The 20,833-nt window shown below is 38.5% G+C and overlaps 1 protein-coding gene across 1 annotated transcript in view; it reads left to right on the top strand.

Moving 5' to 3' along the window:
- Nucleotides 1-20,833, top strand: part of LRRC69 (leucine rich repeat containing 69) — a 78,440-nt gene that overhangs the window by 9,318 nt on the left and 48,289 nt on the right. Inside the window, exons 2-5 of the mRNA XM_045454280.1 lie at nt 5,058-5,184; nt 8,852-8,924; nt 15,571-15,766; nt 18,480-18,551. Of these exons, the coding sequence (XP_045310236.1) occupies nt 5,058-5,184; nt 8,852-8,924; nt 15,571-15,766; nt 18,480-18,551 (468 nt within the window). The remainder of the gene's footprint in view (nt 1-5,057; nt 5,185-8,851; nt 8,925-15,570; nt 15,767-18,479; nt 18,552-20,833) is intronic.

Below are 20,833 nucleotides of genomic sequence, written 5' to 3'. Positions count from 1 at the left end.
CTCCTATTTTATCACCCAATCCATCCATGGCCCTGATCTGCATGTACCTTCTCCACCTTCTTTCATACAACCTTGGTGAAGAGTCCTTACTCTTATGCAGGGCCAGCACCCACTTGTACTCCGGATCACATCCTTTCTCATTTTCTAAAGGATTTTTTTTAAAGTAGGCTCCACACCCAATGTGGGGCTTGAACTCACCATCCTGAGATCAGGAATCGTATGTTCTATGAACTGAGCCCGCCAGGTGCCCTTCACTTTCTGAAAGATTTTGATCCTGCAATGATCCCTCTCCTTATATCATTAGTTTCTCATTCTCTGCAGAATTATTTCAATCAGCATATCAATAAGCTATACTATCTTTTATTTTTGAAGAAACAAACCCTACAGCTCCCTGATAAGTTTTTAAGATCCCTTTATAGCAAAAGTTCTTAAAAGAATTGTCTGTTACCCATTATCTTCACTTTTTCACATTTTCTCCATAGCCCACTTCAATCAGCATTTCTTCCCCAACACTTCACCCCTATTGCGAAGGCCACTAATGATTTTCATGTTGCTAAATCCTGTGGTTATTTCTATGCTTTTATTTTACTTAACTTTCCCTTGGGATCTGACCTGTATCTTCTTTTTAAAAACAGCTTTCTTTTCCTTTTCTTTCCCCTTGGCTTCTGTGACACCACGTATGTTGGAGAACCTAAGTCACAGATTTTTGTCATTTATTGAGGCTGTGCTCTCAGAATAAACCTGTAAAAGTGTGAGGAAGAACAACAGGGCAGGGAAAGAATTAAGGTTATGATGTGATTTCAGGAGAAATTTAGCCTCAGCCTTATCCCATCAGAGTTCTGGAACATGCCTTGCGCCACAGAGGCAAAGGGGCTGGCTGTTACATCCCTGCATCCATTATGGGATATAGGCCACCTTAGGAGGATGGAGTAGAGGCATAACCTTCCAGGCATTTCCAGGTAAAGTGTCTCCTAGTAACCAAAGGAAATTCTTCACAGAAGGATGCAGGAGAAAGTCCTCCATAGGAAAAATCCAGTTCCTGAAGACTGAACACTGTTTCAATAAAGCAGATCTGCTCTACCAGACGCTGTAGGTGTCACACCCTCCCTGTCTACCTCACTGGCCATTCCTTCTCCCCCTTTGCTAGTCTCAATCCTCTCCTCACACCCTCATCCTCACTGATCTCTTACCATCCCACATGATACCTTTTACCTGGTAAAAGCTCAGATTTCACCCTCTGGTCTTGACTACTGCAGAGAATTCCAGACTTGCATTTATAACTGTCTACTTTTCTCCAGAAAGAAATGAAGCCCTGTCAACCCTTTGTTTTTAGGTCAGTGAAACCCATTTCATTTCATCTGATAATAAATTTGCCTTGTTTTAAGTCGCTAAGTTTGTGGTAATTTGTTATAGTCCAATAGGAAAGTAATATAAGCATAGACTCTGGATTAAGTCTTTCCACTAGAATGGCTACATGAATATATTTGAACTTCACCTTTACAAAAGAATAAAGCCTTCAAGATGGTATATGATGGTCATTCTCAGTGGAAGGCAGGTATAAAAGCAAAACCTTTTCCATGAATTCTCAGGACATGGAATTTCATTGTAAATATACTATGCTTTATATTACTTTAAACCGTTAACATACATCCAAATCAAATACCAGATGATATTGAAATATAAACCATAATTTGCCTAAAAATTCTTATTTTTCTTGTCTTATGTTAAAGCCATTAATTTGTCAAGACTCCCATTATTCTGGGGCACCTGTCTGGCTCAGTCGGTAGAGCATGTGACTCTCGATCTCGGTATCGTTAGTTCAAGCCCCACCTTGGGTGTAGAACTTACTTTAAAAAAAAAAAGAGGGGTGCCTGGGTGGCTCAGTCGGTTGAGTGTCCGACTTCGGCTCAGGTCATGATCTCACGGTTCGTGAGTTTGAGCCCCGTGTCGGGCTCTGTGCTGATGGCTCAGAGCCTGGAGCCTGCTTCGGATTCTGTGTCTCCCTCTCTCTCTGCCCCTCCCCCACTTGTGCTCTGTCTCTCTGTCTCTCAAAAATAAATAAATGTAAAAAAAAAAAAAAATTAAAAAGAAAGACTAAAGACTCCTGTGATTCCTTTTTTATACGTTTTAATATTAAAACTCTGAAGGCTGGTGTTGAAACCAGGAGTTGGTATTGAAATATGAATGGTAAATTCTGTTTGGGAGTGAAAGAAAAGACTCTTTTTATATCTTGGAGGTTACAATTAGATCTCAAATAAAAAAAATTATAATTTTTTAGGGACCAATCCAGTGATATATTGGATTAGAAGATCAAGGAGTATCTTTCTTTCTTATGTGCGGTTCTTCCTATATCTGACCCATCAGTCATTATATGATAGGAGGATCTCAGATCCTGGGTCCTAATTTCTAATTTCAAGAAATTAGCCCCTTTGCCAAGTTTTTTTTTTTTTTTTTTAACTCAAGTATAATTAACAGACAATGCTATATTAGTTTCAGGTGTACAATATACTGATTTAAGTTCTATATATTTCTCGGTGCTCATCAAGATAAGTCTACAAGATAAGAGGGGGGTGAAACAGATAAAGGGGATTAAGAGTACACTTATCTTGATAAATCCTTTGCCAACTTTTTAAAGGTTTTGATTCTGTGGGTCGCAATATTAGGATACTCTTTGAGATGCTCAAGTGAATTACGAATGAATCATTTGTGTTTTTAAATGCCTTTGGAATGGTTTGCATTACAATTTTAATAAAGTTCAGTGGTTTAATTAAAAATTAAATTGTGCTTTAATTAACATAAGATGTTTGAACATGAATATTAAATAAACTTTAGTTATAAAGCTCATTTTAGGTGTATGTGAAATAATTGTTTAAGATTATGCTGACATTTTCTTAGGTTACATGAATCTCAACAAAGGTCCTTTTTAAAATATATATAAAAATAATTTTAATGTTGAAATTGTAAGGTATCACATATGTGTAAGGCATTGTCAGACATAAATTTTGAATAGAAAGAATTTTATATAGAACAATAACCAAGAATAATGATGCTATTTTTCATAGCAGTCAATTTAGTTGGCCTTTCCTTGTTTTGAATTACTATATTATTTTCAGCACATTCTTCCTAACATTTCTCATTTCTATTCCAATATTTTTATTCTGACACGTACTTTTCTTGTGTCTTATCATTTCCATTTTTCATGCAACGTACCCAAAAGACTGTTTTTTAAATTTAATTTTTTTCTTCCAAGTATTTATTTCAATTCCAGCTAGTGAACATACAGTGTAATATCAGTTACATGTTTAGAATTTAGTGATTCGTCACTTAGATACCACATCCAGTGCTCATCACAAGCACCCTCTTCAATACTCATCACTCATTTAACCCATCCCCCTGCTCACCTCCCCTCCAGCAAATGTTAATTTGTTCTCTATAGCTAAAAGTCTGCTTTATGGTTTGCTCTCTTTTTTCCCCACTATGTTCATCTGTTTTGTTTCCTAAATTCCACATATGAATGAAATCATACAGTATTTGTCTTTTTCTGACTTATTTTGCTTAGCATAATATTCTCTGGCTCCATCCACATTGTTGAAAATGGCATGATTTCATTCTTTTTGATGGCTGAGTGATACTCCATTCCATATATATATATACATACATATATATATACACCACATTTTCTTTATCCATTCATCAGTTGATGGACATTTGGGCTTTTCCCATAATTGGCTATTATTGATAGTGCTGCTATAAACATTGGGGTGCATCCCTTTGAATCAATATTTTTGCATACTATGGATAAATACTTAGTAGTGCAATTGCTGGGTCTTAGTGTAGTACTATATTTAACTTTTTTTTTTTATTTTTTTTTTAACATTTATTTATTTTTGAGACAGAGAGAGAGACAGAGCATGAATGGGGGAGGGGCAGAGAGAGAGGGAGACACAGAATCAGAAGCAGGCTCCAGGCTCTGAGCCATCAGCCCAGAGCCCGACGCGGGGCTCGAACTCACAGACGGCGAGATCGTGACCTGAGCCGAAGTCGGACGCTCAACCGACTGAGCCACCCAGGTGCCCCAATATATTTAACTTTTTGAGGAACCTCCATACTGTTTTCCAGAGTGGCTGCACCAGTTTGCATTCCCACCAGCAGTGCAGATTCCCCTCTCCCTGCATCCTTGCCAACATCTGTTGTTTCCTGTGTTGCTAATTTTAGCCATTCTGACAGGTATGAGATGGTATCTCATTGCAGTTTTGATTCATATTTCCCTGATGATGACTGATGTTGAGCATCTTTTCATGTATCTATTAGCCGTCTGGATGTCTTCTTTGAAAAAAATGTCTTCTGCCCATTTTTTAACTGGATTATTTGTTAGGTGTGGAGTTTTATTAATTATTTATATATTTTGGATACTAACCCTTTACCAGATACGTCATTTACAAATATCTTCTCCCATTCTGAAGGCTGTCTTTTAGTTTTGTTGATTGTTTACTTTGCTGTGCAGAAGCTTTTTATTTTGATCAAGTCCCAATAGTTTATTTTTGCTTTTATTTTCCTTGCCTCTGGAGACATGTCTATTAAGGAGTTGCTCTGGCCGAGGTCAAAGAGATTGCTGCCTGTGTACTCCTCTAGGATTTTGATTGTTTCCTGTCTCACATGTAGGTCTTTCATCCACTTTGAATTTATTTTTGTGTATGGTGCAAGAATGTGGTCTAGTTTTTTTCTTTTGCATGTTGCTGTCCAGTTTTTCCAGCACCATTTGTTGAAGAGACTGTCTTCTTTCCATTGGATATTCTTTCCTGCTTTGTTAAAGATTAGTTGACCTTATGGTTGTGAGTCCATTTCTGGGTTTTCTATTCTGTTCTATTGATCTATGTGTCTGTTTTTGTGCCAGTACCATACCGTCTTGATCACTACAGCTTTGCAATATACCTTAAAGTCAGGAACTGTGATGCCTCTATCTTTGCTTTTCTTTTTCAAGGTTGCTCTGACTAGTCAGGGTCTTTTCTTTGAAGGTGAATAATACATGCGTTCATTAAATTTATGTATGTTTACAGTTGACAGTACTAAATCTGGGAAATAATCTTTTAGAAGAAATTCCAGAAGAGATGAAATACCTTATATCCCTGAAGAAGCTTCATTTATTTGGAAATAAGATTTGTAAATTTTCATCTGGAGCATGTGGTAAGTTAGTCATAGAAGAGCAACATTATAAGGCCAAACTTAATATCCTTATATTGAACAAATGCAAAAGTAAAAAATTTTACCTTTTAATAATTTTTTGTTGGAGTTATTTACACATTGTTCTTGAAATTAAGGAATTCTTGGGACTTTTTTTTCAACTATTGTACTAGGTGGATCTAAGAAAAGAAGTTAGTATTAGATTAATGAATATCCCGTTTTCAGAATCAGTGTATATTTTGACTCTTGAATCTGGGCACCCTTTCTCTGTACCTAAGAGGAGACTAGTTGAAAATCAAATCAAGAAAAGTTCTCCTTATTTTTTACACTTTTTATTTTGTCTCAATTTTAAGCTACAATCTTTGATCAAGATGTTAAGATTGAAATCAATTTGAGGAGGACTTTAAAGAAAAAATGAGATCCAATAATTGGCATTTTTTTTTTTGGTGTTTCCTTTCAAACTATAACTTCTCCATTCAATAGGACACTCTTCCAATTGAATACAGGTGGAGTGGGCTTAAAGACAAAGCATATGACAAAGAGATCTAGGTGATTTTGATAGCTTCATATACTCATGTACAACACTTTGTCATTATAAGGCTTTGACTCTACTAATAAAACTAATGCTATGCTATGAAATTTATAAGGTTCTGTGGACTTTTGAGATATGGGTGCTATATATAATTCCTGTCATCATTAAGCAGAATTTACTAAGGATATCATTGGGGGGGGGGCGAAATTAGGGGTATATTTGGCAAACAGCACAAACAGACTCTGGTACCATCTCTTTACTTTAAGATCTTAAATCATGTATCTTGGAGAAATATTTTTTCTTCAAAATAAGAACAGTAACAAACACTTATTAATGTTCATGCACATTATATATGCAAAGCCATTGATTCAGGGTTCAATTACAATCTACTTAGGAAGAAAACAGTTTACATGCGAAAAAATTAAGGGCATGAAAACAAGCAGAGAATTTTATAAACTATTTTACAAACTCTACTTTGGGGACAAACATGGGCAAAACCTGACACATATAAATAATATTACGCAACCTAATTGATGCTAATTTAAGGCTTTCTTAAAGAAAAATTTTGTCTTGTGTGCCCATAAATTTGAGGTTTATAAAATATATGTAATCTCTGTACAGTAGTCTCTGGATTTCTTGGTTTTGGGCTGTTGAACTTTGGAAATCCCATGTGAGTGGCAGAAGTTATGTTCTATGGCATGTTCTTATTAACCAAGGGCAGAAGCAGTTTTGTGTCAGGTAGTTGAGCATTATCTGGCATGTATTACATGACTCTGTCCCCCCTCACCAGACCAGGGGGCTGGGCCAGAGCTAGATTTGTGTCCCATGGTGGGCCAGTACTTGTCTCCTTCTTGGGAATTACGACAGAATCCAAAACAGTTTAATCGGTCTGAGCTAATCATATGAACTAAGGCAGAGGTTGCAAACTGGTGGCCTGTGGGCTGAAACTGGTTCACAAATAAGTTGGTTCTATTTTGATTGCCTTTTAAAAAATGTGAATTAGGGTACCAAAACTTGCAAATCAAAAGAGTTCACAAAAAGAAAAAAATCTGGTTCTCTGGATCTTTTTCATCCGCTTGTTTTAAGAAAGAAAGACACGGCAATACTGGAAGCATATTCCTACATGATAGCAATGGCCACGGGCTGGCTGAATGGCAGCTGGCCTGTTAGATAAGGCCGGTGCTCACCAGTTCAGCACACTCCTGCCAGTTACACTCTGGCCAGGGCCACTACTACCGTTTGAGTTAACTTCTCAGCTCCTGCAGGCATTTCAGTTCAAGAACTGTCTACCCTGTCTGTGAACATACAAACGCAGGAGCTGTAGGATGGCTATCAATATAGGGAAAATTAGAGAAAATCTGTTCAAAAGAAAAGCCTGGGGAATGGGGGAAAGAAAGGAGTAGCGAGAGACAATATGAATGTGAAGCTGAGAGAAGCTGTAATGAGAAATAAAACTCTACGTTCTGCAGAGACTCCCGGAGAGTATATCCCCCCAGACTTTGAGCAGCTCCTGGGAAAGACAGCATTAGCCTACAGCGTGGTATGGTGTCTTTGGACATCACAACCTGGTTCAGTGGTTCAGAAGAAGCATGAGAAGCCCAAGAAACCCTGGCATGATCATTTCTGTGATTACCAAGAGCAACCAAAGGCCTATGTATATACATACACAGCCAAACGTATCTATATGAGCCTATAATTACATAGCACTCCATATAGGTTATGTATATATACACATATATTTATATTAATATGATATACCCACCCACCCCCCCCCCCCCCCCATCCCGAGGGCTGAGGGCCCAGTGTATTGGGAGGCAGGAACAGCCATGGCCTGGTTCTCAGGGAAGTTCAAAGCCAAGCCCAAAAGGGAGAAGCTTACCACGGAGATGTACCTGGAGCCACCGTGCACCACATCTGGAGTCACAGATGTAGAGTTCAAGAGCCTGGTGGTGCTGCCTGGGGAGATGGGCCTCAACGAGAGGCTGGCAAGCTGCACACCTGGAAGTTTTCCCACTGGCCGGCCTGCAGGACAGCGCCATCTCAGAATTCTGTGCCGGGGAGGTGCGCCTGATACGCTGCGTGGACACGCAGTGCTGTCGGTTCAACGAGCCGGCAAGGAGGATAAGTGCGAAAGCCCCCAGTCCGTCCATCTGGCCTTGAGCTCCGTGCAGAGAGGCTGGTGGCCGTGGAGGACGCAGCCCCCAGGACATGCGACAGAGAATGCGTCAGCCCCTTCCGGCCCGGGGCAAAGAATATCCGGGAGTACTCCCGCCACGTGCTAGCGCACGTTGACGCGTCCCCGCTTCAAGGACACGGGGGCCCTGGAGCTCCGGGGGCACTTGTGCACACGGTACGCCCATTTCCGGTCCTCCTCACGGTGCAGGTTCACGGGCTCGGCCCCAAAAAGAGCGCCACCCTGGGCCGCCTCCCGGCGGTCACGTGTAGCGGCGGGGCTGCGGGGGGGGGGGGGGGGTGCCCAGTACCGGCCCGAGGGGCGTGCGCATGTGCGGAGAGACGAGGTACGCGTGCGTGCCCGCGTGAGTGCGCACACGTGCCCGCACGGTCGCCGGAGGTCTGGGAGGCCGCTCTGCGCACTGCCCGTGCGACTCGGGGTCTGCAGCCCGGCTGCTGTGGGGGGAAGGGGTGGGGGGTGGCTCCCGTGGCGGGGGGAGGGGGTGGCACCCCCTCCCCCCCCATTTGACTGCTCTCCCCAAGTCTTGCTGATGGATGGGTGAGTGTGGCCTGTAAGGAGGAAGCTTTGGAATGATTCATTCACTCAACAAGCATTTATAGGACAACCCTTGTGAGTTGAAACTAAAGCATAACCTTTATTTCTCCAAAGGATACAGGGGTGCTGTTTCTAAGGGTCATGCGCACCCCAATGTTTGTAGCGGTGCTATCAATAATAGCCAAAGTACGGGAAGAGCCCGGTTGCCCAGCAACAGATGAATGGATGAAGAAGATGTGATAAATTCCCCCCTTTTTAGCTGAAGCTAGTTTAAGAGGGTATCTGTCACCAGGAACCCCAAGAGCCTTAGCCAAGGCAAGAAACCAGAAGGAAAACAACGGTATATTGAAAAGTGGCTGCAAGTTATTTTGTAAGAGATGGCTAATGTGATTAAAATGATTTTCTGACAGATGGCTTACAGAATTTGATTCTGCTTAATCTGAACAACAATGAGCTGGCATGGATTCCTCAAGAAATCAGCAGGTAATTTTGTTTATAGTGAGACTTGGTTAAACAGCCCTTCCCCAGCCCCACCCTGGTCATCTGTTGTGCCTCAATGGCCTCAAGTCCTTGTGGGGTTTTAATTTTAAGCAGGTGATTAAAATTTTAAGCTAATTTTAAGCAGGTGATTCTCTGAACACTTGAGGGAAATGAGAAATAGCATAACTTGGTGGTCTTGGTGTAAGGGTGAGGGTTCGAAACATTAAAGTTCTAAAGTTGATTGTAATATTGATTTCCTAACTCTGGGGTTCTTGCAGTCTGCCCTGATATGGGACTGGGGACATGAAATTTTACTTCATATAAGTATTGGAAAACATTTTCAGCTTGATAGAAAAGGTAATAGAAAAGCAAGGTGTTGAAAATCAAGATAATCATTTTCATTAAAAACCCCCACATTTTATTATCATTAACAGCAACAAAATGCTGCACATCTTATCCTGCACATCTGCACAGATGGGCTGCTGTTACAGTGGCTTTCTGGAGCCAGCTGAGGGCCTTGTCCTTCTGCAGGCAAAATGGTCTCTTGGGCTTTTCCTCCGACAGATGGAGAAAAAACCCTACTTGAGTTTACTTGACTTTGGAGATTCTCTTTATTGCCTGTTGAATAGAAACAGATGTGTTACAACATAAGAGCATCCAGATTTTTGAAGGATACAAAACTATGAACAGTCTTTAACAAAGGGATTTTTGCAGCCCCTAAAGTCTATTCCAATTCACTTGTCTATACCTCTAGCCAATATATTATGCTTCCCAGAGAGATTTTCACAGAGAAAGTAATGTTTCTAGTCAGAGTAACTAGAAAAAAGTTTTAAGTGTTCTACTTTCTGAAGAAAAGGAACATAATGATGAAAATGCCAATAGCTGTCTGTTTGCTCCTTCATTTATTCAGCTTCTCAATGGATTTGTGTATCAATGATACAACGAAAAAAGGGAAGATCTGGGGGACTAGGTCATATCTTTGTGCAACTAGCCTTATGACTTTGGGCGAGTAATTTAACTGCACCTTAGCTTTCTTACCTCTAAAGGAAAAATTTTGAGCAGATGAACTTCAGAACCTTTGCAGCTATAACATATTATGACTTCACAATTCAGCTTAGCTCTGTTTGGAGTACTAAGCGTAATATTCAAAGAACTATATAAATCTATAGCGATATGTTAGAAATTTCAATGAAATGAAAGCTTTTACTGAAGAAAGTAGGGTTACAAAATATATAGGTAGATGCTATTTTATAGATAATTCTGGATTGTCTGTATTCTGGCTGTGTCCTTTATGTAAGCTGATTGGTCACCTCCTCAAGCAGTATTTCCATTTTCTGACCTTGGGAAAGTTTCTTCGCCTTCCCATGCCTTAGTGTCTGCAACTGAAACAGGAGAACAATAATAGTGCCTGTTCATAAGGTAGTCTTGACAGTTAAATATTCTAATTAACCAAAAATATTTAGGCTTGAGCCTGGGACGTAGTAAATTGCTCCGTGGATGCCAACTTTTTTTATTATTGGTTATTATTTTTATTTTCCCTTCTGTTCCTCCCATTCATTCCTTTTTAAAGGCAGAAGATTGACTTAGTGGTGAATTTGGGAAAAGCATTGAGCATACATGGCTCAGCATCCTCTTTTTACTCTGCCACCAAGTAAGCAGCTGCCTTAGGAGGAAAGGCTGGGACTGGATGGGTGTGGTTAATTCAGTGGAGGGCTGGTAGGAAGCCTGAGAATGTTCATGGAAGCTCTATGCTGATGTGTGATTACCTTCGTTCTGAATCTCGTGTCTCATTTCTCAATTTGTTTAGAACCTGGGAGGGGGAACATTCTGTTTCTTGGCTTACTTAAACTACAGAGTAATGGTTTATGGACTTGGAGTGGAACCTGGACAGGTCAGAGTTTTGCCCCCAAACAACTCTATATGGGCAGAGTGGCACAACCACAGAAGGAAAGCGAGAACCGAGAACGTGGGGCATCCTGGGAACAGGATGTCTCTGAAAGAAAGAGGGAAAAAGGAAGAGACGAAACCAGTAGGCACAGTTCTTCCTCCAAACTCGCCAGTCAGTGAAATTATTCTTTGGCCCACTGGAGAGGAAGAGGGCAGGGAGAAGCTGCAAGTGTACCTCCTGTGGTTTTCTCTTGGAAGAGTAGGGAAGGTCTCCCTGCTCCTGGAAATGGCAACGTAGCCATTCCTTGTTTTCTCTTCTGCTCTTTTTCAACCAATGAGTGACGACTAATTTACAGTAGCCTCTGAGCCCAGCTTAGTGCCTTGAAATAATGACAAAATGAAAAGCCAGCTGCCATAATATTAATTCAGAGTAGAATCAATTAAAATAGTGATTATAACAATGATTAATGAAGAAAATTCCTTGTCCCTTTCTCCACAGGACCTACTCCACACATTTTCACTCTTTTAACACTAGGTCGTCCATTTTTGACTCTATATCCTCTCTGCAAATGACTTTGCACCTTATTTTACTGAGAAATTTGCACTCCCTTCATTCCTTTCTTTTCAGCCTCTTTATCTTGCCTTAAGCAGACCTTAAGACAAAGTCTACTTCTGGGGCACCTGGGTGGCGCAGTCGGTTGGGCGTCCGACTTCAGCCAGGTCACGATCTCGCGGTCCGTGAGTTCGAGCCCCGCGTCAGGCTCTGGGCTGATGGCTCAGAGCCTGGAGCCTGTTTCCGATTCTGTGTCTCCCTCTCTCTCTGCCCCTCCCCCGTTCATGCTCTGTCTCTCTCTGTCCCAAAAAATAAATAAAAACGTTGAAAAAAAAATTTTTTTTAAAAAAAAAAAAAAAAAAAAAGACAAAGTCTACTTCTTGCCTTTTCTCCTCCCTCATGGTCTCTCCATAACCAGAGTTCTCTAAACTGCCATCTGTCTATTGCTTTTGTTTCCTACTTAACCCCTTGAAATTCTGTTTTTTCCCTCTTCGTTCTACTGAATATTATTTTCAAAGTTCATTAATGTCCTTTGGGCAATCAAGTCTAATGGCCTTTTCTCTCTGCTGAATACCACGTTACACAAAAATAGTGAGTGTTCCATTCAATGAGTTTGGACAAATGTATACACACCAGTAAGGTATCAGACATTTCCTTCAACCTACAAATTTCCTCTTACATTTCCAGTAAATTCTTACCTCTCATAAGCAACTACTATTCTGATTTCTACCTCTACAGATTAGTTTTACTTGTTCTGGAACTAAAGAAATGGAATCATACAGTATATATTCTTTTGTGCCTGTCTTTTGCTGAGCATATGTTTTTTTGAGATTCACCTTATTGTTGCATTTGTCAGCAGTTTGTTGTTTTTTGTTTATCCCCAGTAGCATTTCATTGCATGAATTATGCCACAAATTATTTTCTCCTGTTTATAGACATTTGGATTATTTCCCATTTGGGGCTATAATGAATTAAGCTATTATAAATATTCTTGTGCAAGTCTTTTTGCGGACATATGTTTAATTTACTTTTCATTTCAATTCCTAGGAGTAGAGTTGTAAAGTTGTAGAGTAGGAGTGTAGGTGTATATGTTAATTTATAAAGAACTGCCAGTTGTTTTGCAATGTGGTTGTACCATTTTACATCCCCAGCAGTTTTAAAAATGTTAACCATTGTAGTGGGTATGAAATCACATCTTAGGGTATTTTTAGTTTGCATTTCCCTAATGTCTAATGACAATTGAGCACCTTTTCATGTTCTCATTGCCCATTTATGTATCTTCTTTAGTGAAGTGCTTGTATCAAATATTTTTTCCATGTATAAAAATTATGTTTTTTTCTTTCCTAGAATTGACTTGTAAGGGTCCTTTAGGGGCGCCTGGGTGGCTCAGTGGGTTAAGTGTCCTACTTTTGATTTCGGCTCAAGTAATGATCTCACTGTTAGTGAGTTGGAGGCCTGCCTAGGGCTGTGCACTGACATTGCAGAACCTGCTTGGGATTGGCTGTCTCACCCTCTCTCTCTCCTCTCTCTCCTCTCCCCTGTGTGCATGCATGCACTTTCTCTCAAAATAAATAAACAAACATTTAAAAAAAGAGTTCTTTATGTATTCTGGATACAAGTATTTTCATAAGTGTATGTATCGCAGATATTTCTTCTATTATGTGGCTTGCCTTTTAATTTTCTTAACAGTACTTAGAGAAGAACTGAAATTTTTAACTTTGATAAAGGCCAATTTATAAATATTTTTATTTTCAGATTAGTGCTTTCTGTGGCCTTTTAAGGAAATATTTGCCTACCCCAAAGTTATCAAGATATTATCCTATACTTTCTTCTGCAAGCTTTATAGTTTTAGTTTTTATATTTAGGCCTATCATTCGTCTCAAATTAATGTCTGGTGTGCTGTGGGGCAATAGTCAAAGTTGATTTTTTCCCCATATGTTTATCCAGTTGTTCTAGCACCATTTGTTGAAAGACTGCCTTTTGAGGGGACTAGGGCACTGGAGAAGCCCACAAGCAGGGGAGGGGTACAGGGAGAGAGTGGGAGAGAATCTTAAGCAGGCTCTACACCCAGCATGGAGCTGGTCTTGGGGCTGGATGTCACAAGCCTGAGATCATGTTATAAACTGAGAGAAATCTCAGTTATAAACTGAAAGAAACATTGCTAAGGGTCAGTTACAGCTGACATATAGTATGAAATAAAATAAGAGAACCAGGCGACAGACACACAGAGTCATTTTTTTCTTAAAACTTTTTTATTTTTTTGGTTATTTATTTATTTTGAGAAAGAGAGAGAGCATGAGTGGGGGAGGTGCAGAGAGAGAGGGGGGGAGAGAGAATCCCAAGTAGGATCCACACTATCAGTGCAGAGCCCAACGTGGGGCTCAATCTCACAACCCTGGGATTATGACCTGAGCCGAAATCAAGAGTTGGGTGCTTAACTGACTAAGCCACCTAGGCTCCCCTTGACTTTGTCTTTTTTATAATAGTTTTGGCCACACTAGTTACTTTGAATATCCATATAAATTTTAAAATTGATTTTTCAATTTTTACACAAAGAAACTGTTAAGATTTTTATTTGGGCTGAGTTGAACTGTAGATCAATTTGGGGAGAATTGGCATCTTTGCAATATTGTTTCTTTTTATATATGAATAAGACATATCTATACTTTTATTTAGAGCTCTCTTAAATTTTCTGTCATGATTTACAGTTAGTTGTTGGTGTAGAAGTCTCTCATATCCTTTGTTAAATGTATTCCTAACTATTTTATAGGTGTTTTTATGTTACTGTAAATGGAGTTTTCAGACCTATTATTTTCCAATTGTTTGTGGCTACAGTATAGAAATCCAATAGATTTTTCAATAGTGACTTTGTAGTCTATGACCCTGCTTTTGGTTCTAGTAAGTTTGTTTGTATTTCCTCTCTTGAACATTAAAAAAAAAATTAATGTTTATTTATATTTGAGAAAGATAGTATACAAGCAGGGGAGGGGCAGGGAGAGAGACGGAGACAGAATATGAAGCAGGCTCCAAGCTCTGAGCTGTCAGCACAGAGCCTGATGCGGGGCTCGAACCCTCGAACCGGGAGATCTGACCTAAGCCAAAGTTGGATGCTTAACTGTCTGAGCCACCCAGGCACCCCATATTTTCCTTATTTCTAAATTAAGGGTAATAATTCCAACCTTAGGGTTGTACTGATGATTAAATTTAATGCATAGGTGCATAGTTGGTGTTCAACATTACTAATGTCTTTCTCCTTTATTCAAAATATGAGTATTTTCTCAGCTTATTGTGCCCACCATTGCCCCGATTTTACAAGTTCTGTTATTCAAAGCCAAATTCAAAATGTTTGTTCTTCCAAAATGCTTGTGATAGACATCATGTACCATATCTGCAATTAGAAACTCAAATTTCCTTAATCTCTTTCCCCAGGTCTGATGGCATTTCCTATCTTCATATTATGGCTCCATCTAATATCTCCTTCTAGACCCTGACATACATAAGGGCAGAATGTGTGGCTGATTCATCTTTGCATCTTTCATAGCAGCTAAGAGTGCTTATATCTGTTTGGTGCAAGACATTTAATCTGTACCTATATCTCTATCTCTGCCTCTATCCATTTATGTCTACGTATGTATGTGTATGTATATTTGTGCATATGTATGTCTTCCTTTGTCCTCTGGCTTCCTCTTCAATATAGCCAACGTATACATACAAAGAGTGAAAATGGAGTTTCTTCTTTTTTAAATCTATGTTTTGATTTTATAAAATACTTTTAACATAAGGGATGCCTGGGTGGCTCTGTGAGTTAAGTGTCAGACTTCAGCTCAGGTCATAATGTCACTGTTCATAAGTTTGAGCCCTGCATCAGTCTCTCTGCTGTCAGTGCAGAGCCTGCCTGCTTCAGATCCTGTCTGTGTCCTCTCCCCGCGCCCCGCCCCCCCCCCCCCCGCTTCTCCCCTGCTTGTGCTCTCTCAAAAATAAACATAAAAAAATACTTTTAACATAAGTTATCCAATTAAAAATAGCTTTAAAAGTTAAATTATAGAAAAGATTTTTTATGCTCAACGTATTTGTAATAGTTGTGAACCTGTGACTAAAGTAAGGCTCAGGTGAGCTACAAAAGAATGAATTGACACATGACTTCTGATAAGTGGTATGCCCAGTGGACTTTCTTATTTTCATGAATATCATTCATATCCTTTTTTTTAGATTAAAAAACCTTAAATATTTGAGTATAAATCATAACCAGCTAGCCAGCATTCCTAAAGAACTTTGTTTTCTTAAGAATCTTTTTGAACTTCACCTTAACTACAATCAGCTCATTTGCATACCTGAAGAGATTAAGTTCTTGAAGAAGCTCCAGAAGCTTCTTCTGGTCAGGAACAACATTGAAGTTCTGCCAAAGGTAAGCAAAACGTGGAACCAAATTTTCATGGGTAAGAACTCATTGCCACATGATGGGGAGTGACTATGGAATAGATTTGGACATCTCAATACAAGCCATCATTTGCTTTCCCTCCAATTAGACATAGTTAGTTCCCAAAGACCTATGACATAGGAGGGTAATAACTTGGATTATTCCACATAGTAGGGGTGCCAAATTTAATAAATAGGGACGCAGGATGCTCACTTAAATTTGAATTTCAGATAAGGAACGAATAATTTTTTAGTATAAATATGTTCCAAATATTGCATGGGACGTACTTATAGTAAACAAAATTGTTCTCTGAAATTTCTATTTAAGTGAACCTCTTGTGATTTATCTGGCAACCCTGTGTATGGCATAATATGTAAGTACACTTTAGGTTTGGAATATGTGCTATCTGTCTTCCATTTTTCCTACACAGCTACTCTTCATCCTCTTCCAAACTGTTCTGTGCCTGGGAGACTGACCTCATGGGCATCAGTAAGCTTCTTTGTCCTCTGACTTCCTCTTGGATGTGGCCAATGATAGCCACTAGTAGGATGTGAAAGGGAGGAGGAGAGTGTGTACCAGATGGTATTCCCCTGGTACCCTCCCTGATAGGATGTTGTAAGTTGCTTGCACACTTTTCTGGAAGACCGTAGTTAGTAAGTATAAGGTGATCCTCATATGGACCATTACTACCTCTCTTGGCTCTTCAGGCCTGTGGCAGTAAAGAACTCCCTGCTGTTTGGGGGATGTTTGTCAGAACCTTGCCAAACTTTTATACATGGTGGTTTTATTAAACTCTCCTCAAATTTCCCATTTTGAGAGTACTGTTTCTTGCTGGGAACCTGTCAATGGGTTTACTTTCCTTCCTTATGCAAATTAAAATTAATTTGATAGGAGGGAATGCATGTCATACAGTAAATTGAGGAATACAAAAGGTAGATCCATTCCTACTGTTTCATTTTTCTCTCAAGAGGATAATATTCCCTTTAAAAATTCTGTGCACACTGTAACGTGATAAATATAGCAAGGTGTATGGGGCACTTGGGTGGCTTAGTCGGTTAAGTGTCCAACTTCAGCTCAGGTCATGGTCTCACAGTTCATGAGTTCGAGCCCTGCATTGAGCTCTGTGCTGATATCGTGGAGCCTGGAGCCTGCTTCGGATTCCATGTCTCCCTCTCTCTCTGCCCCTCACCTGCCCATACTGTGTCTCTCTCTCTCTCTCAAATGTAAACATTAAAAAATTTTAAAAAAATATAGCAAGGTGTAGGCTTTAAATAGGTATATTTCAAAAATGTTATTCTTGGGGTGCCTGGGTGGCTCAGTTGGTTAAGTGTGCAACTCTTAGTTTCAGCTCCAGTCATGATCTTGTGGTTTCATGAGTTCAAGCCCCTCGTCGGGTTCTGTGCTGAGAGCACAGGGCCTCCTTGAGATTCTCTCCCTCTCTCTCTCTGTCCTTCCTCGACTCGTGCTGTCTCTATCTCAAAATGAATAAATAAACTTAAAAAAATTAATTTTTTTCTTAAATTCCTTAAAAATCCCAATTTCTATAAATAAGAATATTTCCTGAAATTACAAAGTAAATCTGTTAGAAGTGTAACTCCTTTATTTGAGGGAAAAATAATAACAGTAGTAACAGGATCATGGTCATGAAGTATTATATTATTAGTGTTCATAACTCTGGTATGTTGCTCTTCTTATTTACCCACTCTAAAATAAGGAACAGAGAGGTTAGACGACTTAAACACACTTTACAAAGGTCAGAGAAAGGGCTCAAATCCATGTCTGTCTGACTTAAAAGTCTGGACTTCCCATCAATACTCCTACTACAATTATTTTTTTAATCCCAAGGAGTTTGGACTCTAAAAATTTAAATCCTAGTAAGTCCTGTCCCAAGTTATTATGTAAAGAATGCCTATGATTATTTATGTCTTTGTACATTTAATCTGATTCAGTCTATCATTGTGCTTTTTGGTCTGCATTATACATAAGGTATTCTAGAAAATACTAGTTTGTTTTGGTAATGAGCAAATTATGAATCATTTTCTGGTACATTATAAATTATGTGTGTGTCTGCACATGTGTGTGAATGTATATGCCTATTCAGTCACATTGGACATGTAGATAGAGACACTAGTAAGTTTAATTTTTTTTGTATAAGGAAAGGATTGAGTGAGCACAGAGCTAAGCAAAAGGTAGATGTGAAATAAATGCCTTTGGAATTGTTGATAGACCTTTTACATCTGTTTTTCTGTTTCTCTAAGGTTCTATTTTAGTTTTAGTATGTTTACTGAGTTCTCTCACTATAAGGCCTTTCAGTAAGCACTTACTGATTAGTAACTTATTTAACCCATTCAATAACCATATCAAAGTAAGGGCTTCCATTACCATTTTCATTTTACAAATGGAGAAAGTGAAGTACAAAGAGATTGAGAAATTTGTCTGTAGTTACATAGTGTTGGAGATCTGAGCCTACAAATAGTCTGACTCTTGGCCACCATGTTATGTTGCCCTGGAGTGGTCAGAGGTAATGGAGACCTTAGAGAATCTGGGACCCCAGGACATAGTAACTCCTCAGGGAGGATGTACTGAAGAACCGATCAGGTAATTAGGAAAGATGGTCAGTCCTATCAAGTTTGAACTTAGAAGAAATATTTATGATTCTACATACTAGATTTTTAAAAATCTCTCTTGTTTTCTGACACAGGGAGTTTGTCGTCTTAAAAACCTAAGAATCCTAGACATAGCTGGAAATATTATTCAGACATTTCCATCAGAAGTAAGTAGAGCCTACTTCTATTATAACTAGAACATGACTTCACTTACGCTATTGAGATTAGAGAAATATGCATAGTCTTAAAACCTGTAGTAACTGGAACCTTGGATTATACAAATGACTCAAAGATTTGCTTCGTTCTAGAATTTCAAAACCTGTTCTCTCCCATTCCTTCCTGTGTGTTCTCTGCCTAATGAAACTGTTTGAACTAAGTGAACTCTGATTGCTATCATAAATATTTTAATATATTGGTTACGGTTAAGTGTTTTTTGTTATATACTGCTTTTAGTCACCTCAGACTTTTTGAAAATATGACTTTTCAAAGCATAAATTGTTATCCTTTGTAATTTGTCCAAGGTGACACTTTTGTTAGTTGTTTTTGAGCCATAAACCATGAAAAAATATTTTTTTCCCATTTATAAATGAATTTTGACTTTACCGTATTTCCAAGAACTGAGAAACAGTTGGTCTTGACAAGTTTTGAATTTTGGGAAAGAAATGGCAGTTTTTGATATCACATTTTATATCTGAGCAAGTATAATTCCACATGCAAGGTAATAATTAGAAGCCCATCTATCCAGAGGGTGTACAATAAATAGTTTTTGATCTATTAAATCCTTTTTCTGATCAAGTCCAAATTGAAATTTCAATGCTTTTTACCCTTAGAGAAATTGTTTGTACCGAAGGTGACTCAAATATGAAAAATAAGTATAAAGTCTATTTTAGAAAAAATGTAGTTATTGTTGTGTTAAAATATACATAACACAAAATTGATCATTTTAACCATTTTTAAGTATTTAGTTCTATGGCACTAGATGTACTCAAAATGTTGTACAACCATCATAATCTATCTCCAGAAGTGTTTTATCATCTCCAACTAAAACCTTGTTTCCCTTAAACACTACTGCCCCAGATAGCTGCCATTTTCTGTGTCTACACATTTGACGACTCTGGCCACCTCCTTGAAGAACGATATACATCATACAAACATACCATAATTTGTCTTCTTGTGACCATATTTCACTTTTAACATGTCTTCACGGTTCATCTATGTTATAGCCTTTGTCAGAATTTCCTTCCTTTTTTTAGGACTGAATAATATTCCATTGGATGTATACATCACATTTTGTTTATTCATTCATCTGAAGCACTTGGGTTGCTTCACCTTTTGGCTTTTGAGACTAATGCTGCTATGATCATGAACATACAAATATCTGTTTGATTTTCTGTTTTCATTTCTTTTGGGTATATACCTAGAAGTGGGATTGCTGAATCGTATGGTAATTGCATGTTTACTTCTTTTTTTTTTTTTTAAGTTTTTATTTAAATTCCGGTTAGTTAACAGTGTAACATTAATTCCAGGTGTACAGTATAGTGATTTAACACCTCCATACAAAACCTGATGCTCATCATAACAGGTGCACTCCTTAGGAATTGCCAAGCTGTCTTTCAAAAATACACAGTTTTGAATGTTTAATAATAATTGGATGTTGTTAATATTGACCTGGTAAAGGCTACCAAGTTTTTATCATCTTACAAGTCTTAGTTCAACTCCGTCTCTGCCCTGTGATGCCTTCCCTGTTTCCCAAAGCACCGTTATAGTTTGTACCACTAGTAGAATAATTCTTTTCAAGTCTGTCTTGAAAAGCTACCATTAGGCTGTAAGCTAATTAAATTGCTGAGTATTTTAGTTCCTTGAAACAAATATTTTTAATATTTTAATTTTTATAATTTTAATATTTAATATTTTAAATATTTTTAAATTAAAAAAAATCTTTTAAGCAAAAATCTTTCTGTAACTCCTCTCTCCCTTAAGAGCACAGTTATTTTTCATTTATTTGAAGAAAAAGTTGACCTGATAAAACTGAGATTAAGTTTTAATGATCATCACCAGGGGGCATCACGACATTTGTCTTTGATATGAAGTTTGTGACAAAATATCGTCTATAAAACATTTGCAGACCTAACAGAAAACTTCACATTTCTGTAACACTCTTGATCAAGACCCTCCATTAGCAATCTAAACTCCCCGAACTATCATAACTGTACTTTTCAGATTGAGAAGTGGTGCTAAAAGTTGTATTTCTTTTTTTTATTTCTTTTTATTTTTTAAAATTTTATTTTTTATTATTTTAAATTTACATCCAAATTAGCATTAGTGCAACAGTGATTTCAGGAGTAGATTCCTTAGTTTCCCTTACCCATTTAGCTCATTCCCCCTCCCACAACCCCTCCAGTAACCCTCAGTTTGTTCTCCATATTTATGAGTCTCTTCTGTTTTGTCC

Source organism: Leopardus geoffroyi, chromosome C3 (assembly GCF_018350155.1).
Source record: "Leopardus geoffroyi isolate Oge1 chromosome C3, O.geoffroyi_Oge1_pat1.0, whole genome shotgun sequence".
Lineage (NCBI taxonomy): Eukaryota > Metazoa > Chordata > Mammalia > Carnivora > Felidae > Leopardus > Leopardus geoffroyi.
Note: the sequence above shows the minus strand (reverse complement) of the source record. Positions and strands in the feature narration are given on the sequence as shown.